Source organism: Lepisma saccharinum, chromosome 24, assembly GCF_977018435.1.
Source record: "Lepisma saccharinum chromosome 24, izLepSacc3.1, whole genome shotgun sequence".
Taxonomy (NCBI): Eukaryota; Metazoa; Arthropoda; class Insecta; order Zygentoma; family Lepismatidae; genus Lepisma; species Lepisma saccharinum.
In genome coordinates, this window is record NC_139252.1 from 49,313,668 (window position 1) to 49,336,945 (window position 23,278).

The 23,278-nt window shown below is 35.9% G+C and overlaps 2 protein-coding genes across 2 annotated transcripts in view; one reads left to right on the plus strand and one right to left on the minus strand.

Moving 5' to 3' along the window:
• LOC145978318 (klaroid protein-like) overlaps positions 1 to 759 on the minus strand; it is a 120,868-nt gene extending 120,109 nt beyond the window's left edge. Inside the window, exon 1 of the mRNA XM_083110873.1 lies at positions 294 to 759. Coding sequence (XP_082966999.1) covers positions 294 to 397 — 104 coding nt within the window. The 5' untranslated portion in view covers positions 398 to 759. The remainder of the gene's footprint in view (positions 1 to 293) is intronic.
• Positions 760 to 5,970: 5,211 nt separating this feature from the next.
• Positions 5,971 to 23,278, plus strand: part of LOC145978030 (sun domain-containing protein 1-like) — a 42,064-nt gene continuing 24,756 nt past the window's right edge. Inside the window, exon 1 of the mRNA XM_083110416.1 lies at positions 5,971 to 6,196. Within this exon, the coding sequence (XP_082966542.1) occupies positions 6,158 to 6,196 (39 nt within the window). The 5' untranslated portion in view covers positions 5,971 to 6,157. The remainder of the gene's footprint in view (positions 6,197 to 23,278) is intronic.

The window sequence follows — 23,278 nt, forward strand, 5'->3', positions numbered from 1 at the left end:
TTATAAAGTGGATTCGAACCATTGAACTCGTGCACTTAACAGGAATCGAACCTTAGACTCCTTGCTTACGAGCCACCACTTATGCTACTTGTACTGGAATATCGTGCTTATGCCTTATATTATGAACGAAAACTCATAAGAAATTTAAACTGAATTTGATAGTGCAACTTTACAAATAGATTTCTGGGAAGTACCATAGAAAAGTTAGATTTATATTTCTTCTGTCGTAGTACTGCTGTAACATGACTTGTACATTGTCATTATGATGAATTTAAGTGAAAATATCAACTTACACAGTATGTTTATGCACAGTTTCAGCACAGTTCTCCCTATCACAACTTGATCGGAGAAACGGAGTACCTTCCCGAGATCGATCACTGTGTCTGTTCAATTCCATATCCGCAGAATAATTCAATTAAACAAGTTCACACGAAATTCCAGTTTTACACACATGTATCCTTCATCACATTATTAAGTTATGCTGGTCATCGCGTACATAGACCATAACACTTATTCTCCACAAAGTGATGTTCAGTCACCGGAGACTTGGTACACGGCACAGGAACACACCTCCTTTGAACTACAAATTAGTTACACTTTCAGAATACACTGTATTCCAGTTTTATAAATCTGCTATGAAACAGATTCATTCACAACACACATAGATTTAATTCACTGACGTTAACCAACGTCTAATATAACGAGAAACAACACAAAGACACAGAAACTTCTGCGTCTCTTAGTACTTCACTCTTCGCGTGATATTCAACGAATGACGTCGCGAACGCGCAACCCAAATACCAGATGCTGCGTTGCCAACTCTATTTCAACATTGATTATAACGTAATAAATTCAAATATTAACTTACAAAACTTTATATTTTTTTCCCCAAGACGTAGCAAAATTCAAACACTAAAAGCGTTGCTTTACAATTATATAAAACATTTGATGCATATATTCTCACACTTGAATACCTGACATCAGTGAAGATGTGTACCATTACGAAAATAGTGACGTCAGACAACCTAGAGCGCCAAAATATATGCGTCACCACAGTGCCGTATTTGAGAAGGGGCCATGGGCTTCAGCCCGAAATACTGTATACTCGAGTGCAAATAAGAATAATAAGAATAATAATAATAAAGATCGACGATACATTCTTATTTTGAATGTTCTAAGCCTAGGTGAAATTTCGCATTTTGAATATGGAATATTTGAAAAATGAGTGTCTGTGTCTCTATGAAGTTAATGAATTACTCAATAGATTTTGAGAAATATTTGTTCAAAGAAATTTATACTAGAGATCTTCATACATAAAATTTGTCTTTACAATGCGAATCACCAATACAATACAATAAATCTAGTAACCTAGTTATTTATTTTATTTATTGTACAAATTAATAATAATATAAGTTGACGATGTCGATACATTCTTGTAATGTCTTATGTCAATAAAGATCTTTTCTCATCTTATAATTATTGGACACCACATTCAGCGGCCAAGTAGAGAGCGAGGGGGGCAATTGCCCCTCCCAACTGCCTTGGACGTCGCCAGAGTTTTTTGAAGAGGGGGAGTCAGGCTGTCAATATAAAAATTGAAAAGTAGTAACAGTGGGAATTACAATACATAATTTGTATTTTTATTATTTAGCATTGCGTTTTTGCATATTTTGGCTAATTTCGACCGTAAGAATAATTGGTTGTTTGTTTGTTTGAGTTGGTGTTTTAAGTTCACTTTATGCACATTAAGGCTAATCGGGACTGGAACTACAGTTTAAAGTGGGATCGAACCCGGGACCCTACAAGGCGACGACACTACCACTGCACCATGGGAGAGACCCGACCATGAAAATAAACACCCATACCCACGCCGGAATTTGAAGCCGGGATTGAACTTCGGTGGCGAGATCGAAAGTTGTTTACTTAACGCGCTCGGCAACACAGTCGGCAAATTATCTACATGTACTGCACATAGACGGAGTAAGGAATACGAAACCGTAACTGATACAAAAAATCCAAGATAGCCAATCGGGACGCCAGAATGGAAACATTGGTAAAATTTTCAGAATTTTTTTTTTTTTTTTCCAATGGGGCCCAACACCTTTAGAGGGGTCCGGGTGGATGGTAGTTTTGCGCGATTTATCATTCCCGCATTTTCAGAGAAAAATAAAATTTACCCAGGGTCGCCGTGAGACTCTCTGCGAACCATACCTGCGCTCATATTTTGAAAGATTAAACTTGCATGATGTTCTACATTAAAACCAACATGACACGATTATTGATATAGAAACCGCAGCACATCCAAACATTATTATAACTGACTTGAAACTGCGAACTGCTATTACTATATAGTAAAAATCATGACATAGTTTTGGAGAGAGAGAGAGGGGGGGGGGGGGGGCGAGGCGATATACAATCCGGTCTAGATGTGAAAGAACGTTTTGAAAGTAACATAATAATCTCACACAAATGCTAGTGCCCGACCCTGTGGCCGAGTCCCGCTCGTGCTTGGTTGTTTGTGAATGTCCATTCATCCATTTCATCACCCATCCCCATCTTCGCAAATTAGCCAAGAGGCACAAAACGCGAAGTAAAATAAACTAAATCAAATCAAAACAAATGCTAGTAGAGCATTTTGTGCAATACTGATGTAATCTACATTAGAGGCACATTTCACACTCTAATGATCAAACGATATTTTCACAGAAATGATGTCAGAAGATATTTCCTTAGTACAGTCATAGGCGCCGATTTCTTCAGGCATCTGGGGGGGGCCCAAAGCTAAGCAAAGCGTATAGACTGATTTCTTTCCGTTGTTCAAGTTGTGTTTTTTTCCTTTCTTAAGAATCCGAATTAGAGACCTAAGAATATACACACTTGTGTTAACCTTAAAAATATACTAATCCTGATTAAACAAAACAGTCGCATTTTGCAAATCAAAATATTTTCAACTTCTCGACTTTTACGAAAAGAAACAATATTCAATGAAATATTTCATGGTTCCTTTAGTATTAATATTATCCAGTTTCTCTTCATGTACTTGACACAGTGCCACAAAGTTAAGACGATTTTGGGTCATCGTACTTCGTAAATAGTTCTTGTGGCGATGCAATGAACAAACTACTTTCAGCCTCGCACTAGTCTTTCTGCTTTTCTTAAATAGTAGCAGTGGGTATTTGCTACTAGGCTATCCTAGCCTATAGTCTAGGGGCAGTAGCGTGCCCAGAATTTTCGAAAGGGAGGGGTTACTTACACTTTTTTTGGTAGTCAGCCCTCATTTTGTCATTTTTTTCTACATTTGTCGTTCTTTGTTTTAATGAATACTAGTCCAAAGGGGGGTTATGACCCCCACCAACCCCCCTTGGGTACGCCACTGCCTAGGGGCCGCAAGTTCAGGGGGCGCACAAAAATAAAACTCTGAAGAGGCAGCAGTGGCAAAGACTATGGATTATGAAATTCCTTCAATTTGTAATAATAACAAAATAAATCAACATGTCAAGCCCTTTTACTTGCTTTTCCATGAAAAAAGGTAGAAGGACGAGTTTCTAGCATTTACATAACATTTCTTTTCAGTACTGCATTTTAACCCACACAATACTAAACTCAAGTCAAATTTCTTACTCAGATGTGTCTATATATTAAAGTTTAAGTGTTATTAATACAGAGCATGCAATTAATGGAAGTAATGATGGTGATAATGTCGGTAGGGCCCAAAACATAGGATATTCTAAGGGCCTAAATTTTAAAAAACCTCCTGAATAATTGCCCTAACTGTGCATAATGGATACTAATCGGAACATGGAATATCTATAGCATATTGTTTATAGACTTTTTCCTAACTAAATGAGGATAATATCATAATAAATTAAAAACATATATCTTTCGTTATTCATTTTACCGTCCTAGTTCGATAATAGTTCAATTTATATAATTTATGTTCCGCCAATTATAATCTTACTGGTATTTCCACAAAATACTTTAGTTCTCTGAGATAGGGACATTATTAGGCCACTTTAATGCAGTTTGCAGGCGCGAAAACCATGCTCCCTGTAGTTATACAGGGTGGGCCAAAAGTCACGAAGGGGTTATAACTGTGAAGAACTTTTTTATTGATCATTAGTTTCCAATGAGATTTCACAGACTTGAAGACCAAGGATGGGAGATTGTTTACACTTATGTGTGGAATATAATCTCAGGTAGGTGTCCGCCATTATGGGCCTCACAGATAGCCTCAGAAGTTCATAAGATAAAACCGATTCATCAACAGACGCCGACAATTGAAGTTAATAGTAGCTTACATTTGTGTAGAAAACCTACCAATTTTCGATGGACTGACTCACTCAAGAAAACTAGGGGGGTGGTTTCGGTGCCCCTGAATACAGTAAAAAAAATAATAAATTACACATTCCACATCTTTACGTTTCACAAACCTTCGGCTTTTGATAGATGTTAAGCAAGCAAGACTTGCTTTTCAGTTGGTCCTGTTCTTTTTAACATTATCGATGAAATTTTAGTTCCCTTGTTGTTCTCTAATGATGTGTATTGGATTAGTTATTCTCTGGTAGCTTTGTTTGAGTTTGACCCCTTCAAAACAATCGCACAAATCATACCGTTGGAAAGCACCAAAAACACGGAATAAAATCTCGGCAACATTGCTTGCTAAAATCTGTACCATGGGGTGCACTGCGAGGAAACGCCACTTCAAAAAATATTACTTTCTGGCTTAGTTCTTTCATAGTACTTCAGATACTTGAATAGAGTTGTTTCACAATACAGTCTTACTCTTATTTCCTGGAGAGAAAAGCAAACAATCACAAGCAAGAAATGCTCCGGCATTTACAAAAAAAACTACAACTGCAGCGACATCTGTACCCAGCAGTTTGAACGTGAAGAAGACGTTATATTTTCCGTTTTACTTTCATATCTTTAGTAGCACTATTATAAATATTCGAAAGTGTATTAAATAAAATAATCTTCTGCAAGCCAAAACTTCTTTTTTAGAATCTCTTTAGGGTTAGGCAGCGGCGGCGCCAGGATTATGCATCTAGAGGTGCTGACGGGGCGCGGAAAGAAATTTAGGGGGTGCGATTCTGAAAATAAGGAAAATAGTGCGGGGGCAAAAAACCGGGGGCAACTGCAACCCTAATCGCCACCACCAATTAACATAAATTACTGACTGAAATTAAAATATATATATGTGTGTGAAATATATAGCATTAGATTGACATTCATTTTCCAGGGATGCTGTCCCTCCCCCTTGCCCTCTCCTGGACGTCCGTGATGATACATATTAAGTCTTATAATCGAAGAAAGTGGCCATACAGTGAAAACATTCAGATACACGTTGAACTATGTAGTGAAATACCAAATAAAATTATCCTGCCCTTAAAAACACAATTTTTGAACCTTTTCAATGTAACCAATGGAGGTACAAAATACATAGTACATTATACCTTCCGTCTGCTACAGGACAAAACGCAAAGAGCACAGCAACTGTGTCATCTTTAAAATCCCTTCTGCCGCACTATCCCCAAATAAGAACTGTAAAATTTCTTCGTGAACATTGGCATTCGGCCTCCTCCTAACAGTTTTTGAAAAAGCTTGAAGTGGCACGTTTACTAGACATGTTACGTGGAACAAATACATAGAACGTATATCAAGAAAACTACCATCCACGTTACAACTCGCATTAAATAATTTCCCGAACAAGCTATAGGCTTGTATAGATTTGTTTGTGGGAATTTGAATCTATATATTAGTGTGGATTTAGTACCTCCTTAGTGACCTCAAAACGTGCCTTTTCCATAAAATTTCGTAAAATCATAGAAATTCTGAAAATAAATGCAAAACGGCGACGCACATTAAAAAAACTCCTACACCCCTCTTCGAACGTCATATAGTAATATAAAATCATCAAACGGACACACCTGGCTACACTTCTCCATTATGCGTCATTCCGAAGATGCTGTTGTGAAATGGACAGAAAATTACAACTTTCTTAACGTGGCTAATATAAATATATGTACATAAAGTCGATAAAATATGAGAACATGCAGAATATTACTAGAATAATACAACAGAAGCTACTTTAACTCTCACGTAAAGAATATGTAATTTAGGTGAATCATAACCGACTTATTGCAATATTAATATTAATATGCCTTCCACAAGATCCAGCATAGGTGTTGTCCATACAGTAAGTAAATTATTATATTGAAATCATATGGGATCTCCTTCACATAAGATTTAGAGGTTGTTGTTCAAGATGACGCCAAAAGATTTTTAGAGCGCGGAAATGGGAATTTACGGACCCGCGAGCGTTAAAATATATTCCGTCGTAGCATGAATTTTTTGCACCATAAGGACATTACATTTATATTTTTAAGCAATTTTCGCATCGTGTCACTCGCTGACACTGATTCATAAGTTGAATCGCTCGCACAGAAGTGTAGACTGAAAATTGTTTTTAGAGAGAGCCACTGAACAAACTGGCTAACCTATTAGCCATAGCAACTTCGCGTTTTTTTCAGAGAACCAAAATCCCATTTGTCTAACGTTCAAACCACTGCGTATATATCATCGTAAAAATCCGTATGTCGTGAAAAATTTTGCAATAATTATCGCCAGCCAGCACGTGGTCCAAACGTATGGAGACACCCAAATGAAAGTTGAATGATATAGTTCCCATGGACGTCCGTGGATTTTTTCCAGGAAGGGGAAAGCAAGGTATTTTCTCCATGGAGGGAGGGGGGGGGGCAAACAAGTCACATTTTCTCTGGTAATAGTGTTGTTTCCTCAAAAAACATTGTTTCAATTTGAATTTATCATGTTCATGCAATAATTAACATATATTATTGTGACTGAAATGAAATTATATGTGTGAAATATATAATTTGTGGTTGACTTTCATTTTCCAGGGAGAGGGGGCGCGGCCGCCCCTTCCGGACTACCATGACTGTTCCGCAAAACTAACACTGTAGGTTTGTAATAGGGGGGATGTTATATGACGATGACAGCCGCCAATTTGAATTCAACTTCAAAATTTTAAATGAAAACCATAGCTTCTGACACCTTTTTTGAATAGGAAATTTTCTCACGAGTTCAATTGCTCTAGCACCAACCGTGACGAAGTTATTAACGTTTCTTTGTTGTTGTTGTTACCCCCAAACAAGGCTAGTTATTAAACCAAGACCACTTACGTTCAGGTCCGTAGCCAGGCAGGGGCCAGGGGGGCTCAGCCCCCCCTGGAACTACCGTCAGCCCCCTGACACTGAGGTTAGCCCCCTTGACATTAGGTAAAACTATTTTGTGTAATTTGTTTGCAGTGAAAAGTGAAAATGTAGACAACAGAAAATATTTTGCTCACAACTTTTGTGAAGGATAATTTCAGGGAACATTACATTCGTTCATCTTATTTATAAGAAGAAGTCGTAAGTAGCGGCAAGCATTTAGGAGATTCTCTTCTCTAGATTTCAGAAAGTTTATTCACAGGGGAGCTTCTTTATCTGTACCTTCGGGGTGCAAGGGGTAATTCTTCCACGTAATACACCCAATTGTCAACCTCACTTCCACGTAGTACACCCTGGACAGCTTTTTGCAGACTAACGACTCTCTGGCGACTGACCCTATGGCCAATATAATTCTGTATGTTGTCCTGTTTGTTGTCCTTATGTGGTCTGAGTGCCCCTTTACAGCCTCAGCTTTTAGCCGGTCAGAATATTTTAAGATTTTAGTTATGCGACGCTATAGTTTTGTTATACCTATGTTATGGTAAGGGGCTGGACTCCGCATAACGTGACGGGTTCAAAATAGCCTAAGCGTTGACGCACCCAAAATTTTAAATTTCAAATTCAATCAAATTATCTGTACCTTCGTTGCCACTGTTGAGACTTTCCATTTATACAGAACTCTGTGACTTTGATGTCATTATGCAAATCCCCCTCCGCATCTGCGTCAAAGGTTAACAGCTCCCAAGTTTTGGGAACCAAGGTGAGTTTTATTGTTTCGGCCGGGGAGTGGAATGTACGGTAGGCATTATGATTGAATATTGTCCATCTTTTCTTGTGTAATATAAATATATGTATCATCAAACGTAGTATGGAATGTGTAGTAAGGGATGATTTCAGTAGCAGCCAATTAACACCTCAAGTGATATTTTAAAATATGTAGAAAAATGTAGTATTTGTGTGATATTTCTAAACTTTATGCAACTTAATGACCCCCTCCCACACACATAATTTACCTTCATTTAACACTGTTAAACTTTTGAAAAATGGACTTGATATACAAAGCCACCCCCTGGAGATCAATTCTGGCTACGGGCCTGCTTACGTTTAAAAGATGTGTTCAATGTTCTGACCACCCCTGATGAACTGTTAAAGCCAGTATGGATCCCCCATTCGTGCAAAAACCCTGCTTAAAGTGTCTGCGGTAATGTTGGCACATGCGTTAATGATTCGTTGCCTTGCTTATTTTCACTGAATACACGATGGCCACAGGTAGACATCTAGCGGAGTGAGGTCTGGGGAACGGGGTGGCCACTCCACAGCACCTCGCCGACCAATTTAAGTGTTGGGGAAACTGCACATCCAGGTCATGATGAACACAATTGGTGCAGCGAGGAGGAGCGCAGTTATGCGGGGTGAAGGGGGTGACTCAGGAAAATTATCCTAGCTGGAGGTATGCTTCGCACAAATTTTCTTTAAGTGAGGGGGTGGCAATTACCGCAAATAAAATAAGGATACACTTGATATCAAAGTTGTTTTGTGATATGTGCATTAATATTGACATTTTGTAGAAAATAAAAAAATAGAAAGACTTTGCTTTAAAAAATATGGAATGCAATGTTGCAGAAAAAAATTATACAAGGAGAAATTATACATACAAAACTAGCAAATTAATAAAAATTTGGGTACAAAAATATTTCTATATGCTGATTTAATTTTAAGTCTGTACAAAATAATTAAGTAAACAGGTGCCTTATGTATGCGGTGGTGAACACCCACTATACACAGTGTTGCACATGCTACCAGACTCTAGATGGATGTTGATCATCTGGTCCTGAGCATTTTGTTAATGTGAAAACAGAGATCAAATGTCATTCATACTTGAAATATGATGGTGTGGATAAGTGTTTTATCGATCCCCTGCCCCTCTTCAACTTTGAGGGAGTGCACACAAACATATGGATAGGGATACATGTGAGCAAAATATAGATTATCTTAAATTCCTCTTACATCAGGAAAATTGGATAGACCTTTACCAACTAACTGACACGAATGATATCTGGGAATTGCTAATAAGCCACTTAACATATTATTTAAATGTAGCTTGTCCCAAAACAACAAAAAGAATATACCCTAATAAGAAGAAAGTGCCACTAACAGAAGAAATTATACTTTTGAAAAGTAATATGAAAATAGAATATGAAAAATTTAGAATTACAAAAGACACTAAGCACCAGAAAAAGTACAAAAATGTAAAAAAACTATTCAAGAAAGCCATAAAGAATCAAAAATCAAATATTTTCAGTAAACAAATAAAAAAGTCTGTTAATAAACAAAAAGCCATTTGGAAAATACTAAACAATCACCGTGTATCAAACACAAACAATGATAAAGCAAACATAAAATTCATCAAGGATGACACTGAAGTAATTGACCCGAATATCATATGTAACTTATTCAACGAATATTTTATAAACTTAACCAACACAAACAGAGAGAATGAAAATAATGACAAAACACTAGAGATCCCAATCAAGAAATATCGGCCAAACAGTATATATATCCCAGAAGTAAGTGCTAATGAGTTTAAAAAAGTTATACAAGGTTTAAAAAACAAAAAATCAAACGGATCTGATGAATGGTCAGCTGAACTTATTAAATCCTGCTCAGAATCTATTTTAGAACCCCTGCTGTATGCAGTCAACAATTCAATAAAATTTGGTACATTCCCCAAAGTTCTAAAACACAGCACAGTGATACCCATATTCAAAAAAGGAGCTGCAACAGACATTGAGAACTACAGACCTATCTTCCTAACATCTGCTTTTTCAAAGATATTGGAAATTTTTTTATCAAATTATATTATAAAGTTTTGTAACAAATATAACATAATAAACAGAAACCAGCATGGATTCCAGAAAGGGAAATCAATAAACACACCTCTAGCACAGTTAATCGATTATGAAACCAAAACATTAGAGAATCATGAAGCTGCAAACACTATATATCTAGATCTTTCCAAGGCATTCGATAGGGTAAAACATGACCTGCTTATGGTCAAACTAAGCAATATAGGAATAAGAGGGATAGCTTATGAACTTATACAATCTTATCTACAGGACAGAATGCAAATTACTCAAATAAGCTACAACATGCATGGTATAGTCACTAACTTTAAATCACAAAGTAGGAAAGTGTTAATGGGGGTACCCCAAGGATCAATCCTGGGGCCCCTGCTCTTTATTTTGTACATAAACAATGTACCAGAATACCCAAACACAAAAATTGTCACCTATGCAGATGACACAACTGTTCTTGCCAGAGGTATCGACCCTAGGAAGCTTGAAATAAACACTTTTATCACCATAAACCAACTGGCACAATACTTAACTTCACTTGGATTAATAATAAACAACAATAAAACAAAATTTATGATATTCAATACAATCCGAAACATGGATTTTGAGTCACAAACACTATGCATAGACAATGTGCTCATAGATGCTGTATCTTCAGTAAAGTTTTTGGGAATAACACTAGATCAAAAATTAACGTGGGAAGAACAAATTAACAACATCTGCAGTAAATTATCATCTAATCTTTACCTGCTAAAACAAATGGCTGAATATAATTTAACAGAAATTAACAAATGCATATACATATATTATGGACTAATTTACCCCTATGTTGAATATGGCATAATAGATTGGGGTGGATCATTTTATAATAATACTGTCAGAATACTGAGACTTCAAAAGAGAGCACTTAGAATAATGTACAAACTAGGCTGTAGGGAATCTTGCAAAGAGTTATTCAGGGAAAAACAAATAATGACAATATACTCCCTATACTTCTATAAGGCTATAACGTTTGTTCTAAATACTGGAAGCATGACTAAAAATAACCACAATACAAGGGGGAAAGATAATTATTACCAGAACCAACACAAACTCAATATCTCAAAACAATCACCAATGAATGCCGGAAAAATATTCTACAACCAGCTGCCTCATGAAATAAAACTGATATCATTCATATTCATATTCTTTATTTCCGTTGACCTATGTCCATAGGTATGGAAATCCTCACATAACAATACATACAGTAATAAAATATTAATACAATTTTAGACAAGGATTACAGTAATGATTTTAAGAACTACTACATGAAGGAAATCCAAATACACTAATAAAAATATTAATACAATTATAGACAAGAATTACAGAAATGATTTGAAGAACTTCTGCATAAGGAAATCTAAATAGAGGAAGAATACACTATTGGAGTAAAATTACATACAATATTTAAGGCGAGCACAATAATAAGCAAAGAATTTTTTTTTTTAGTGTAAAAATAAGATGTAAAAGTAACTATGTAACTTATACAACCTGGAAGAATGCAATATCTATACAGAACCGATTAATGATTATTTTGGCACAATAATAGCATATAGTGAATACTTCATACGTGATAATATAAATAGTATAATTCCATTTTCTGTACAACCGAACCCTCTTTGTTGACAATTTATGTAATTTAATATTTACAAATTTAGAAATTCATTTATTGAATAAAAACAATGTCGTAATAAGAATTTTGTTAATTCCCTCTTAAATTGGGTAGTTGATTCCATTGTTTTCATGTGATCAGGTAATTTATTATACAGGTGGATACCTACGAATTTAGGACCTTTTTCAAGGAGAGTGGTATTATGAGTTTGTATAACCAGATTGTGATTTTTTCTTGTGTTGTATTGATGTACTTCCTTGATACGTTTGGAGAAACTAGACATATCTTGTTTTACATAGCACAGTAAATGTAATATATATAGGCAAGGTAATGGTAGAATGCCAAGATCCCTGAAAATTTTCCTACATGGTTCATTTATTTTCTTTCCTGCCATAATTCGTACTACTCTCTTCTGCAAAATAAAAATTTTTGCACTATTTCTAGCTAACTAACTAACTAACTCTCTAGCCTTCTTAAACCCGAAGGTTCATGGCTGCAGCAACACAGGCCTTCCATCTGTTCCTATCTTGAGCAAGTTCTATATACTCTTTTCCATCCCTACCGATTTCCTTTAGGTCCATCTCAACGTTGTCCCTCCATCTTCGTCTTGGCCTTCCTACAGGTCTCTTACCATCTGGTTTCCCAACAAGAATCCTGTAAACTCCTCTTTCCTCTCCCATTCGTGCCACATGTCCTGCCCACCTAAGTCTTCTTGATTTAATTATTCTAATAATATCTGGACATGAGTACAAATTATGTAGTTCTAAATTATGTAACCTTCTCCACTCACCTGTCTCCTCATCCCTTTTAGGTCCAAAGATTTTCCTAAGGATTTTATTTTCAAATACTCTCAATTTATCTTCCTCTTTCAATGTAAGGGACCAAGTTTCACACCCATATAATACTACAGGCAAAATTACTGTTTTGTATATTTTAACTTTTAGTTTCTTAGATATTAAACGAGAAGACAAAAGTTTATGAAGAGAGAAGTAACATGCATTTCCTGAATTAAGCCTACTTTTTATTTCCTCTTTAATATAATTTTCATTTGTTAATATTACTCCTAAGTATTTGAATTTGGAAACTGGTTCAAACGAGTTGTTATCAATAATTAGATTTTGATTATTACCTAACACTTGGTTTCGGCCTGTAAGCATATATTTAGTTTTCTCTTTGTTAACTTCCAAACCTATCTCTTTAGCAGTTTTGAAAAATATTTTAGCATTATTCTTAATTGTATTCACATCATCCCCCAGTAAGTCTACATCATCTGCATATGCTAACAACTGAGTAACACCATTTAATTTTAGTCCTTCTTTAGTTTCTTTTACCTTCCTTACAGCATATTCTAAGGCAAAATTAAAGAGCAATGGAGATAATGCATCTCCTTGTTTTAACCCATCATGAATTGTAAATTTGTCAGACATATTATTACCCACACGAATTTTACTTTCTGTTTCACTGGTGCATATTTTTATCATACTAACAAGCTTCTTAGGTATTCCAAACTCTACTAATATATTATATAATTTATCTCTTTTGACCGAATCATATGCTTTTTTGAAATCAATGAATAGCTGATGGACATTTTGATTATATTCCCACTTTTTTTCAAGTGTCTGTCTGATGTGAAAAATTTGATCTGTAGTTGATCTGTTACGTTTAAATCCACATTGATAATCACCTATAATTTCATTAGCATATGGGGTTAGTCTTGTTAAAATAATGTTAGACAATATTTTGTATGTTGTTGAGAGTAGAGAAATTCCACGGTAATTATTGCAGTTCATTTTATCACCTTTTTTAAACACAGGAACAATTATGGATTCTTTCCACTGTTGAGGGATTTCTTCTTTATTCCATATTAAACAAATTAATTTATGAATTTGACATATTAATGAATTTCCACCATATTTAATTAACTCAGCTGGTATTAAATCAATGCCAGGTGCTTTGTTATTCTTTAGCCTTTTAATAGCATCTTTAACTTCCGTCAAGTTAGGTTCTGGAACTAAAGGTTCTGCTGTGTGGACTTCATTTACTTCTGATTTATCTCCTACATGGACATTTAAAAGGTCATTAAAGTAGTTCTTCCATCTATTTAGAATATCGCTTGGGTCAGCTAGAAAATCACCGTCTTTATCTTTTATCAAGTTTACTTTAGGTTGCCACCCCTTTCTAAATTCATTTACACCTTTATATAAATCTCTGATATTTTTATTTTTGCTGTTTGTTTCAATTTCGTCAATTTTGCTTTTCAAGTAATCTCTTTTTTTACTTCTAAACGTGCGGTTAACTTCTCGCTTTATTCTATTATAATTGCTTAGATTTGTATCATCCGAGTTATTTAACCATCTAAGTCTAGCCTGATTTCTTATTTCTATTAGATTATGACATTCATTATCAAACCACGGCTTACTTTTTCTTGGTTTATGGTATCCTATACTTTCTTTAGCTGCTGATTCTATTTCATTACGTATGTGCTCCCAATTCTTATTTACGTCTGTTTCATTTATATTTTCATCATCATTTAAATCCTGCAAAACATCAAATCTATTTGACAGTTTAATTTGGTAATCTTTCTTAATTCTTTCATCAACAAACTTTCCTGTATCAAATTTTATAACTTTTAGATTTTGTTGCTTATGATTTATCACTGAGAGTCTTTCTCTTAATTTAGCAATTACTAAATAATGGTCACTGGCACAGTCAGCACCTCTATGTGTACGAACGTCAATTATACTAGTATGCCTTCTCTTATCAATGAGAATATGATCTATCTGATTATGAGTTTTACCATCTGGAGAAGACCAGGTATATTTATGGATATCTTTATGTTTAAAAGTGGTACTTTTCACAATTAAATTCTTTGAGGTTGCAAAAGTAATCAATCTTATACCATTATCATTACTTAATTCATGAAGACTTTCTTTACCAATCGTGGGTTTAAATGTCTCTTCTTTGCCAATCTGTGCATTACAGTCACCTAACAGAATTTTCATATCATACTGAGAAAATTTATCAAAGACCTGTTCTAACTCTGTATAAAAATCATCTTTATTATTATCATCTTTATCTTCCGTTGGTGCATGTATGTTTATTAAAATAATTTTACACCACCTACCCTGTAAAACTGCATATGATATCCTATCATTAATAAATTCTACTGTTTTAAGAGCCGAGATAATTCTGTTATTTATGAAAAAGCCTGTTCCAAAATTATGATTTTCAGTACCACCATAGAAAAAAGTATAATTTTTAGTTTTACAATTCCCTTCTCCTGGCCACCTAACTTCCTGGACAGCTACTACATCTAATTTATACTTCACTATCTCATTAACTGTACACTGAAATGCCCCAGGCCGGTAAAGGCTCAGAACATTCCAGGTGCCTAATTTAATATCCTTATTCCTAATGAAGATCTTATCCTTAGTCCAGGGACCTCCCAAAGTAGTCCCCACCCGGAGATCCGAACGGGGGACTATTTTACCTCCGGAATATTTTACCTTGGGAACATCCATGGCCTTATATTTCTGTTTCTTGACATGTCTTTTTACAGTGCAGAGTTGTCAGCTCTACGCCTGCACTATTTCTAGCATTCCCCCAAAATACAATTCCGTATGTTACAATACAAATACAAAATACAATTCCGTATGTTAGTTGTGACTGGAAAAGACTGAAATATGTTATTCTTATTGTCTCCCTGTTTATTATGTTTCTTAAGGTTCGTATACCATATATGGTTTTGCTTAATTTCCCTGCTAGGTGCAGGGCCTCCCCGATGGCGCAGTGGTAGCGTCCTCGCCTTGTAATCAAGGGGTCCCGGGTTCGATACCCGGTGGAGGCACAAGTGGTTCGGATTCCACTTTAAACTGTAGGTCCAGTCCCGATTAGCCTTACTGTGCATAAAGTGGACTTAAAACACCAACTCAAACCAAACCAAACCTGCTAGGTGCTCTATATGTATGTCCCAGTTCAGATTTTCCTGTATCCAAATACCCAGGAATTTTATGGAATTTGTATATTTGACGTGTTCATTTTCTATTTTTATTACTGGTTCTTCATTGTTCTTATTTCTTGAATGATGGAATTTTATTGCTAAAGTTTTGTTTTTATTTATCCTCAACTTATTTGTGGGGAACCATTTGCAGAGTTCGTTTGAGGTGTTTTTTATATTTGAATTTAGAATTTGTTCATTTTTGCCAGTTATCACAATGCTCGTGTCATCTGCATATAAGGTAGTTTTAACTGAGGGTAAGTTTGAAGGCAGGTCATTTATGTATATGGTAAATAGTACTGGTCCTAGAATAGAGCCTTGAGGAACACCGCATGTCACTTCTTCTAACCTAGAGATATGGGAAGATGCATTGGTATTTGTCCCTTCTACATGTAAGATCTCTACAGCTTGACTGGGATTTTGCAGGTAAGATCTAAACCAGGTGTTTACTATACCCCTTATTCCATAGTGATTTAATTTTTTCAGAAGTTGGTCATGCGATACTGTGTCAAAAGCTTTTGATAAATCAAGAAAGAGACCTACACACTGTTCCCTATTGTCCAGGAGTTGTCTGACATGTTCGATGTATTCAAATATTGCTGTAGTTGTTGATTTGCCTTTACGGAAACCATGTTGTGATTTAGATATTATGTTGTTTTTATTTAAGAAGGTTGTAATTTGTTTGTTCATTGCAATTTCCATGATTTTTGAGAAGGGTGAAAGCAGAGCTATGGGCCTGTAATTATCTACACTACGCTTATCCCCTTTTTTATACACAGGTTTGATTTTTGCTTGTTTTAGTTTATCTGGGAACACACCAGTAACAAAGGATAAGTTCACTAGATAACATAATGGGTGTAGGATATGCGTGTGACATTTCTTTATAATTGAGGATGGAATTTCATCCAAGCCAGTTGACCATTTGTTCTTCATTTTTAAGATGATGTCTGTCAGTTCCTCCACAGAAACTGGGCGTAGAAACATTGATGCACTATGTGTATTCATTTTAACCTTACCAGAGTTTTGATTGGTTTTGACTTTATCCTTATTTACATTGATTAGGTATTTATTAAAAAAGTTTGCCACTACCAAAGGATCGCTTACGTTTGTGTCATTTTGATTAAGTGTGATGTTCTCTAGTTTTTTTGCAATTTCCCTGCAGTTCTTTTTTTATTATGCCCCACATTGCTCTGGATTTATTTGAAGAGTCTGAAATTAGTTTCCCATTATGCCCTTTTTTTGCAACTTGTAACACGCGTTTATATGTTGACTTGTATTTCTTGAAGTATTCTTCAAAATCAATTGTTACAGCTGTGCTTTTCCTAGCCCTGTTTAGGAATCTCATTCTATCACTAGCTATCTTTATTCCTTTAGTGATCCAAGGTTTCTCTTTCTGTGTTGCCCCTTTAACTCCCTTCCTCGGGAAGGCTACATCAAAATAGTAAGAAAATATGCAATGAAATTTGTCGAAAGCATCATTTACTGTGCTACACTCATATATATGTTTCCAATCTACATTGCTGAGTAAGTGATTGAAGTAAGTTGTATTTTCATCATTAAAAACTCTTTTGGTAGTATAATCATTTATTTGTTTAACATTGCTATTGCTTTGTGAAAATGGTGTTGAAAGTGAGAAAGACTGTGCAAAGTGATCTGAAAATCCAGTGTCAAAAACCTCTACTGTGCATTGGTCGACTAGTGTGTTCAATAGAATTTGGTCCAGAGCACTTTTTGTATTTTTTGTTACTCTGGTAGGTACTTTAACCATTGCTTCTAGGTTGAACATGTTAAGAAGCATGTTTAATTCATGATTTACATTCTTTTTTAGAAAATCAACATTTAGATCACCTATCACTGCTACCTTTTTGTTGGACTGCTGAAAGTGATTTAGAATAACTTCCATGTTACTGACAAATATATTCAAATCACTATCTGGCGTTCTGTATACACATATGACTATATATTTTAGTTCTGGCAATTCGATAATGCATGATTCAAAGTGTTTTTCAATATTGAGGTGAGCAAACTTTTTGCATTCCTCTACTGCGATATCAATTTTACTATATATGCATGCACCACCTCTCCTGAATTTACTTCTTGAAAAGTTTGAAGTTAAAATGAAGTTTGGAAAATTTACACAACATATTTCATCATGTTTTAGCCAATGCTCAGTGAAATAGATGATGTTTTTATCTGCTAACTTATCAGCTAGGAGTGTTTCTACCATTAGTTTTTTTTCAGTGTTTAGTCCTTGGATGTTTTGATGGAATATATTCAGGGATATTGATCCTCTACCATTTCTTACCGAATTACAGTTTCTCTTAACATTCCTCTTACACATAATTTTCTTATCTACATTTGAATTTACAACTTGAAGGTTTTGGTGAGAATTATTTAAGGTTTCTGACTTCCTATAACTTACCATATTATCCATACAGCCCACTGATCCAATTACATTCCCCATAAAAAATTACTGTCATGCATTGACGGGACTTTCCTTTCCCTTGTAGATTTCCGACGGGTATCTTCAATACTTCTATTTGCAATTTCACTAGTCAAACTTTCCTTTGATTCACTATCATCTTGACTGTTTTTAGCATTTTGCTTGATTTGGTTACCACTATTTACTACTTCCTGATTTACTTCTGTGATATCTTGAAGTAGGGATTGTGCCAAGGGTAAATTCTTAGTCTTCTCAGTAGGATTTGGAGCCGGAAGAACTATGGCATTTTTCCCGTTTTGGGGGGGAGGTGTACTGTTTACCAATAGGGAGAGTTCGTCACACAGCAAATCTTTCCCTCTTCTATTTAAGTGTTGGCCGTGGGTGGTATGACAATCTCTTCCGATTTCATTTGCACTTAACATTTGCACTTTTGGGAAAACTTTGCAAACTTTGGAGAATTTGGAGTTTGCCTTGTTTACTTCCACATTTACACATGATGATTGTATTAGGTCGTATCGTAGTGGGATGGTACTAACAATAACGTTTGTGTTTTTTACTGTTTCAAGGCAAGTTTTGAGGGCTATAATTGCTGATTTTGTATCGTTCCTTGCTACGTCATTAGATCCACCCATTATGATGACGAAGTCGTCGCTTCCATAGTCCTTGCACTTGAAAGCCACTGAATTAACTACCTCACTTAATGGTGCCCCAGGTTTGGTAAATCCAGTTACTTCATAATCCGCATGTCTCTCTGTTACTCTCGTCGCAAAGCCACGACTATGGCTATCCCCCAAGATCAAAATCTTCCCTTTGCGCCCTTTGTTTTGTACAGCGTTATCGCCTTGGTTCTTCATGTATGGGCGATTTTTTGTCTTATTAATAACCCTCTTTTTGCTGTCACTATTCGCACAATTTCCCGCATTTCTCCCAGTCGAGCAGTCAAGCCTTGTTGCCATGGGGCTAACTTCTTCACTGTTTAGCACCTCGAATCGATTATGGTGTATAAATTTGTATCGTGCATTTTGATTTTGTCTATTTGTGCTGGAACTCGAATTTATCACAGATTTCTTATTTACGTTGCGATTTACAACCTCCGACCACATGTTTGAGTTTTTCACATCATTTAGTCCTCTTTTCTCGTTCAATAGTTCTAGTTTGTCTGCTTCAAGAACCTTAATGATTTCATTCTCTCGTTTAGTTCTGTCGCACTCACAACAAACCGGCATTTTGTGACTTTTCACTTACTTTACCTATTTTCCAAGCAAATACAGTTGTCTTGTAGCTTTCGCAATGTCTGTGCACTTACGAACAGCTTCTTTACAGCCTTTTAACTTTTAGTTAACGATTTTTTCAGGAGCTCTTCTACACGCACTACTATGACCGGCGGCCATTTTTTTTATCTCCAAAAGATAAACAAATACAAACAATAAAAAAAATATTTGACAGATAGAGCTCTCTACAGTATTGGAGAATTCATGGAACAAGACAATACAAGGCCAATGTACTAAAAAATATGTATTTTAATTGTATTCTTATTTCAATCATGCAACAATGATAATGTGTTTTTATTTTTATTGTAGTGTAATGAAGTGTATTTTTTCATTTTTACTTTGGTGTAGTGATGTAATGTACTACACAATGTTTCTTCTTTTAAATCCATTCAGTTTACAGATAATGACACAAACATGAGATGTGCAAAATATCTCGGCGATATTTGTTTTGGTTCTCGAGAAACACGCCTTCAAACACCGCTGAAATTCACCTCCTACGTCACGGATTTGAAAACGTCCTCTCCACAGACACGAGGTCCTCTGACGTCATCACATAGAAATGCGTGCAGGCAGAGCTTCTGCTCGTCCCGTCAAATTAGCATGAGCCGCGGAACCGACGGCAAACTCACTTGTTACTGTGTAAAACAAGTATCTTGCAACTTCCAGTGCAAAAATCTGTGCTCCATTTCTTGGAGATGAATTATGCCCTAGCAGTATAGTAGTATTTACTATAATTCAGCCACTCGGTAGAGGGTTTTCCCATTAGGGTGACAGCAAACCTTGTAACAGTCAATGGCTGAACACGTGAACAGCCTTGTTCATTGCGAATACATAGGTTAGTTCTGACTGGCAAGAACTTAATGTTATAGGAATGCCTTTTCTGGAATTACAATTATTTTCGTCATAATATTTTCTTCGCAAGTTTTAAGATAATACTTTTAGAACACTGGTTTACACGCCAATTTCTGCAATATAAGAGGTGATACGGTATAAAAAGGTACGGTGTTTTTTAATTTCCTGCAGTAAATGACAGTTTACTTCAGTTAATATATATATATTAACGATGAAAACGCATGGTTAATTTAGTATGTATCTTCTATAACATCATATTTCTTCCCACTTTTGGCTAATCGCTCCAATGAAGATGAATGACTACAAGCAGTATTCGAAGTCGGGGTGCAGGAGTACACACCCACCACACACACACACTACCACCAACTGCACAATCTAAGTATCACCCAACCTGCCACGACACGAGACGAACTTTTTCTTCTGTCCCATCTCATTTCGAAAGCATTCACTTGTCCCATCTCCTTTTATGAGACGAGACGGAAAATGTCTCGTCTCGTGAGCAACACTAACATTAACAATAGAAGCATCCCCTTAGCTGTCCCCAAATTCTCGGGAAAACATCCTCCCATGTAACAATTTCCAGTTCAATGAAATGTCACTCACAAGGAAACAGTCATGCCCAGGTCGAGAATCAAACCTGGAACATGCGACTTCCTCAGATAAATCATGAATTTTGTGTATAATAATTACAATGCCAGTTCATTCCTGGTAATTCTGAATCTGCAGTTTGGTTTGCATATATAAGCAGGATAATATTCAGTTTTCGAGGGCTCGTACCGTCGAAACGAGGAGTCAAAAAAATATATTAAGAAAGTTTTTTTTTGTATTTATAATGATAAGTCTTTGCATACGTTGTTAATTCTATATTTTTCCAGACTTGAGACGAGAACGAGAATTGCCCTTCCAAACCGAGACGGATGTTTATAAATTGAGACGAGACTGTCAATGAGACATTTACAAATACACGAGACAGACATTTACAACTCTCAACGACAACGAGACCAAGGTTGCCATGTCTCGCCTCGATAGGATTCTTAGTGGTGAAGTTGTGAACCAACCAATTAATGCGTTCGGGGTAACGAGATGAGGCGGCTCTTTTCGCAGTACAAAATTCAAAATATATCGTACCATTTCAGTATGGGATATTGTTATACACATGGGCCTATATATAGTTCACGGGGGGGAGGGGATGGATCAACTTTTGGTATGATTAGGGTTGCTTTCTTTCGTAAGTGAAAATCGAGGACACTGCTGGCTGGAAGCTTGTTGGGGAGCAGGGGGTGCTGGGCCATGGCCGTAGGCAGGAAAAGATTTCGGGGGGGGGGGTTCACTCATAATTGTTCCCATGCGCATCGCAAGAAATTTGAATAATAGAAATAATAACAATAATAATTATTAATTAATAATAATTAAAATTTCATTATAAATAACTAATTGATACAAACGTATTATTATTATTATTATTGCTGTCCTTATATCCTTGAGGAGACTTTTCTACTCTATCCATCAGAAGTGTGAATATGCAGCACAAATGTTTTTATTATTATTTTTACGTTTCATGCAGTGTGTACTGAGATGCACAGTTATTATATTTTGTTATTAAGTTTTAGGTACTTCAAGAAAAAGCTTTAAAAGTAAGAGAAATTTTAGTCATAAAGTTTATGTTGTTTGAACATTCACATAAAACTTAATTTTTGGATTTTTGAAAACTGTGGAACCAGTTATTCTTTGGATTAAATGGTAAAACATAACATGGTGCCTGTATTGTAACCTCAATTTTTCGATCTAAAGTCATTTTTCTTTGGTTATTCTGTTCGAGTACTAACTGGACATTATTTTCGTTATTAACAATAAAGCTAACAAACGTTCTGCTATTTTGTAACTTGCAATAAACGATGTCAATTCGGGGCGAGGGGGTTCTATGGACCAGTTCGATCCCACTTTCCGACGCTCATATTGTTCCTATATTTACCAAACAACATTATATACAACCACTACACACTATACAAGTATGTCCTTTATAGGACGCATATAGGTTAAATGTATGTACTATATCGACCGCTGGGTGAAGAGTAGTGAATGTAATGCGCTACGAAGCTGGATATCCTAGGTTTGAACTCTTACAAAGGGGTTTTTAAACCCTTATCGAACAGGGAATTTAAAAGTTGGAACGGGAATTTTGGGACAATCACAAGGAAACTTTCAGTCTGATATAGGAACAGCACTGGAAAGAGGACAACAGAAGTGAAAATGAAGGGGTCGCGGGTGGGCTGCGATTCTGAGAATTAAACCCGTTTCGCTCAAATTGAAGAATTCAAAATGTTTGAAAATTCTAGCTCCATCATTTCAGAATTGTCTCGCTGTTGTATTTTTGTGAAACTGCAAATAATTTTTTGAAAATGTATCAAATTTTGGTTTCTAAACTTCCATTAATCCAATATGCCAGAAGTTTCGGGGGGGGGGGGTTGAACCCTAAAAACCCCTCTCTAAATACGGCCATGTGCTGGACCATTCAAAGTTGTGTGTATGTAGTCACGAAGTCACGCTAGTATTGATACTTTTCTGTTCATCTTGTGTCACTGCGTTTTTAAAAACCAAATATCTTTAGGATGACTCGAGGGGGAAAAATTACTTATTTGACAGTCTCAATGCAGTTTCTTATCGCAGAAATTACGAAACTATCAGGAAATTGCATACATTGGTCTGCAGTCCCATCTGGTGTGTGGAATTACGAAATTTCCTTCCCATCCGTATACCGTCCTATTCGTCTCTAATTTAAGAGAATGAAATAAGTCCGAAGAAATTTTTATGAACAAGCGGATAGAACAGGTAACTCTGGTAATTTTATTGAACCAAAAAAATAGGGGGATTGGACCCGTTGAATCCCCCTTAAATACGCCCATGGTTATACATATTATTTCCTTGTAATAATTATACATAAACTAAGTATAGATATGTACTGTGCAACTAATGTAATCTT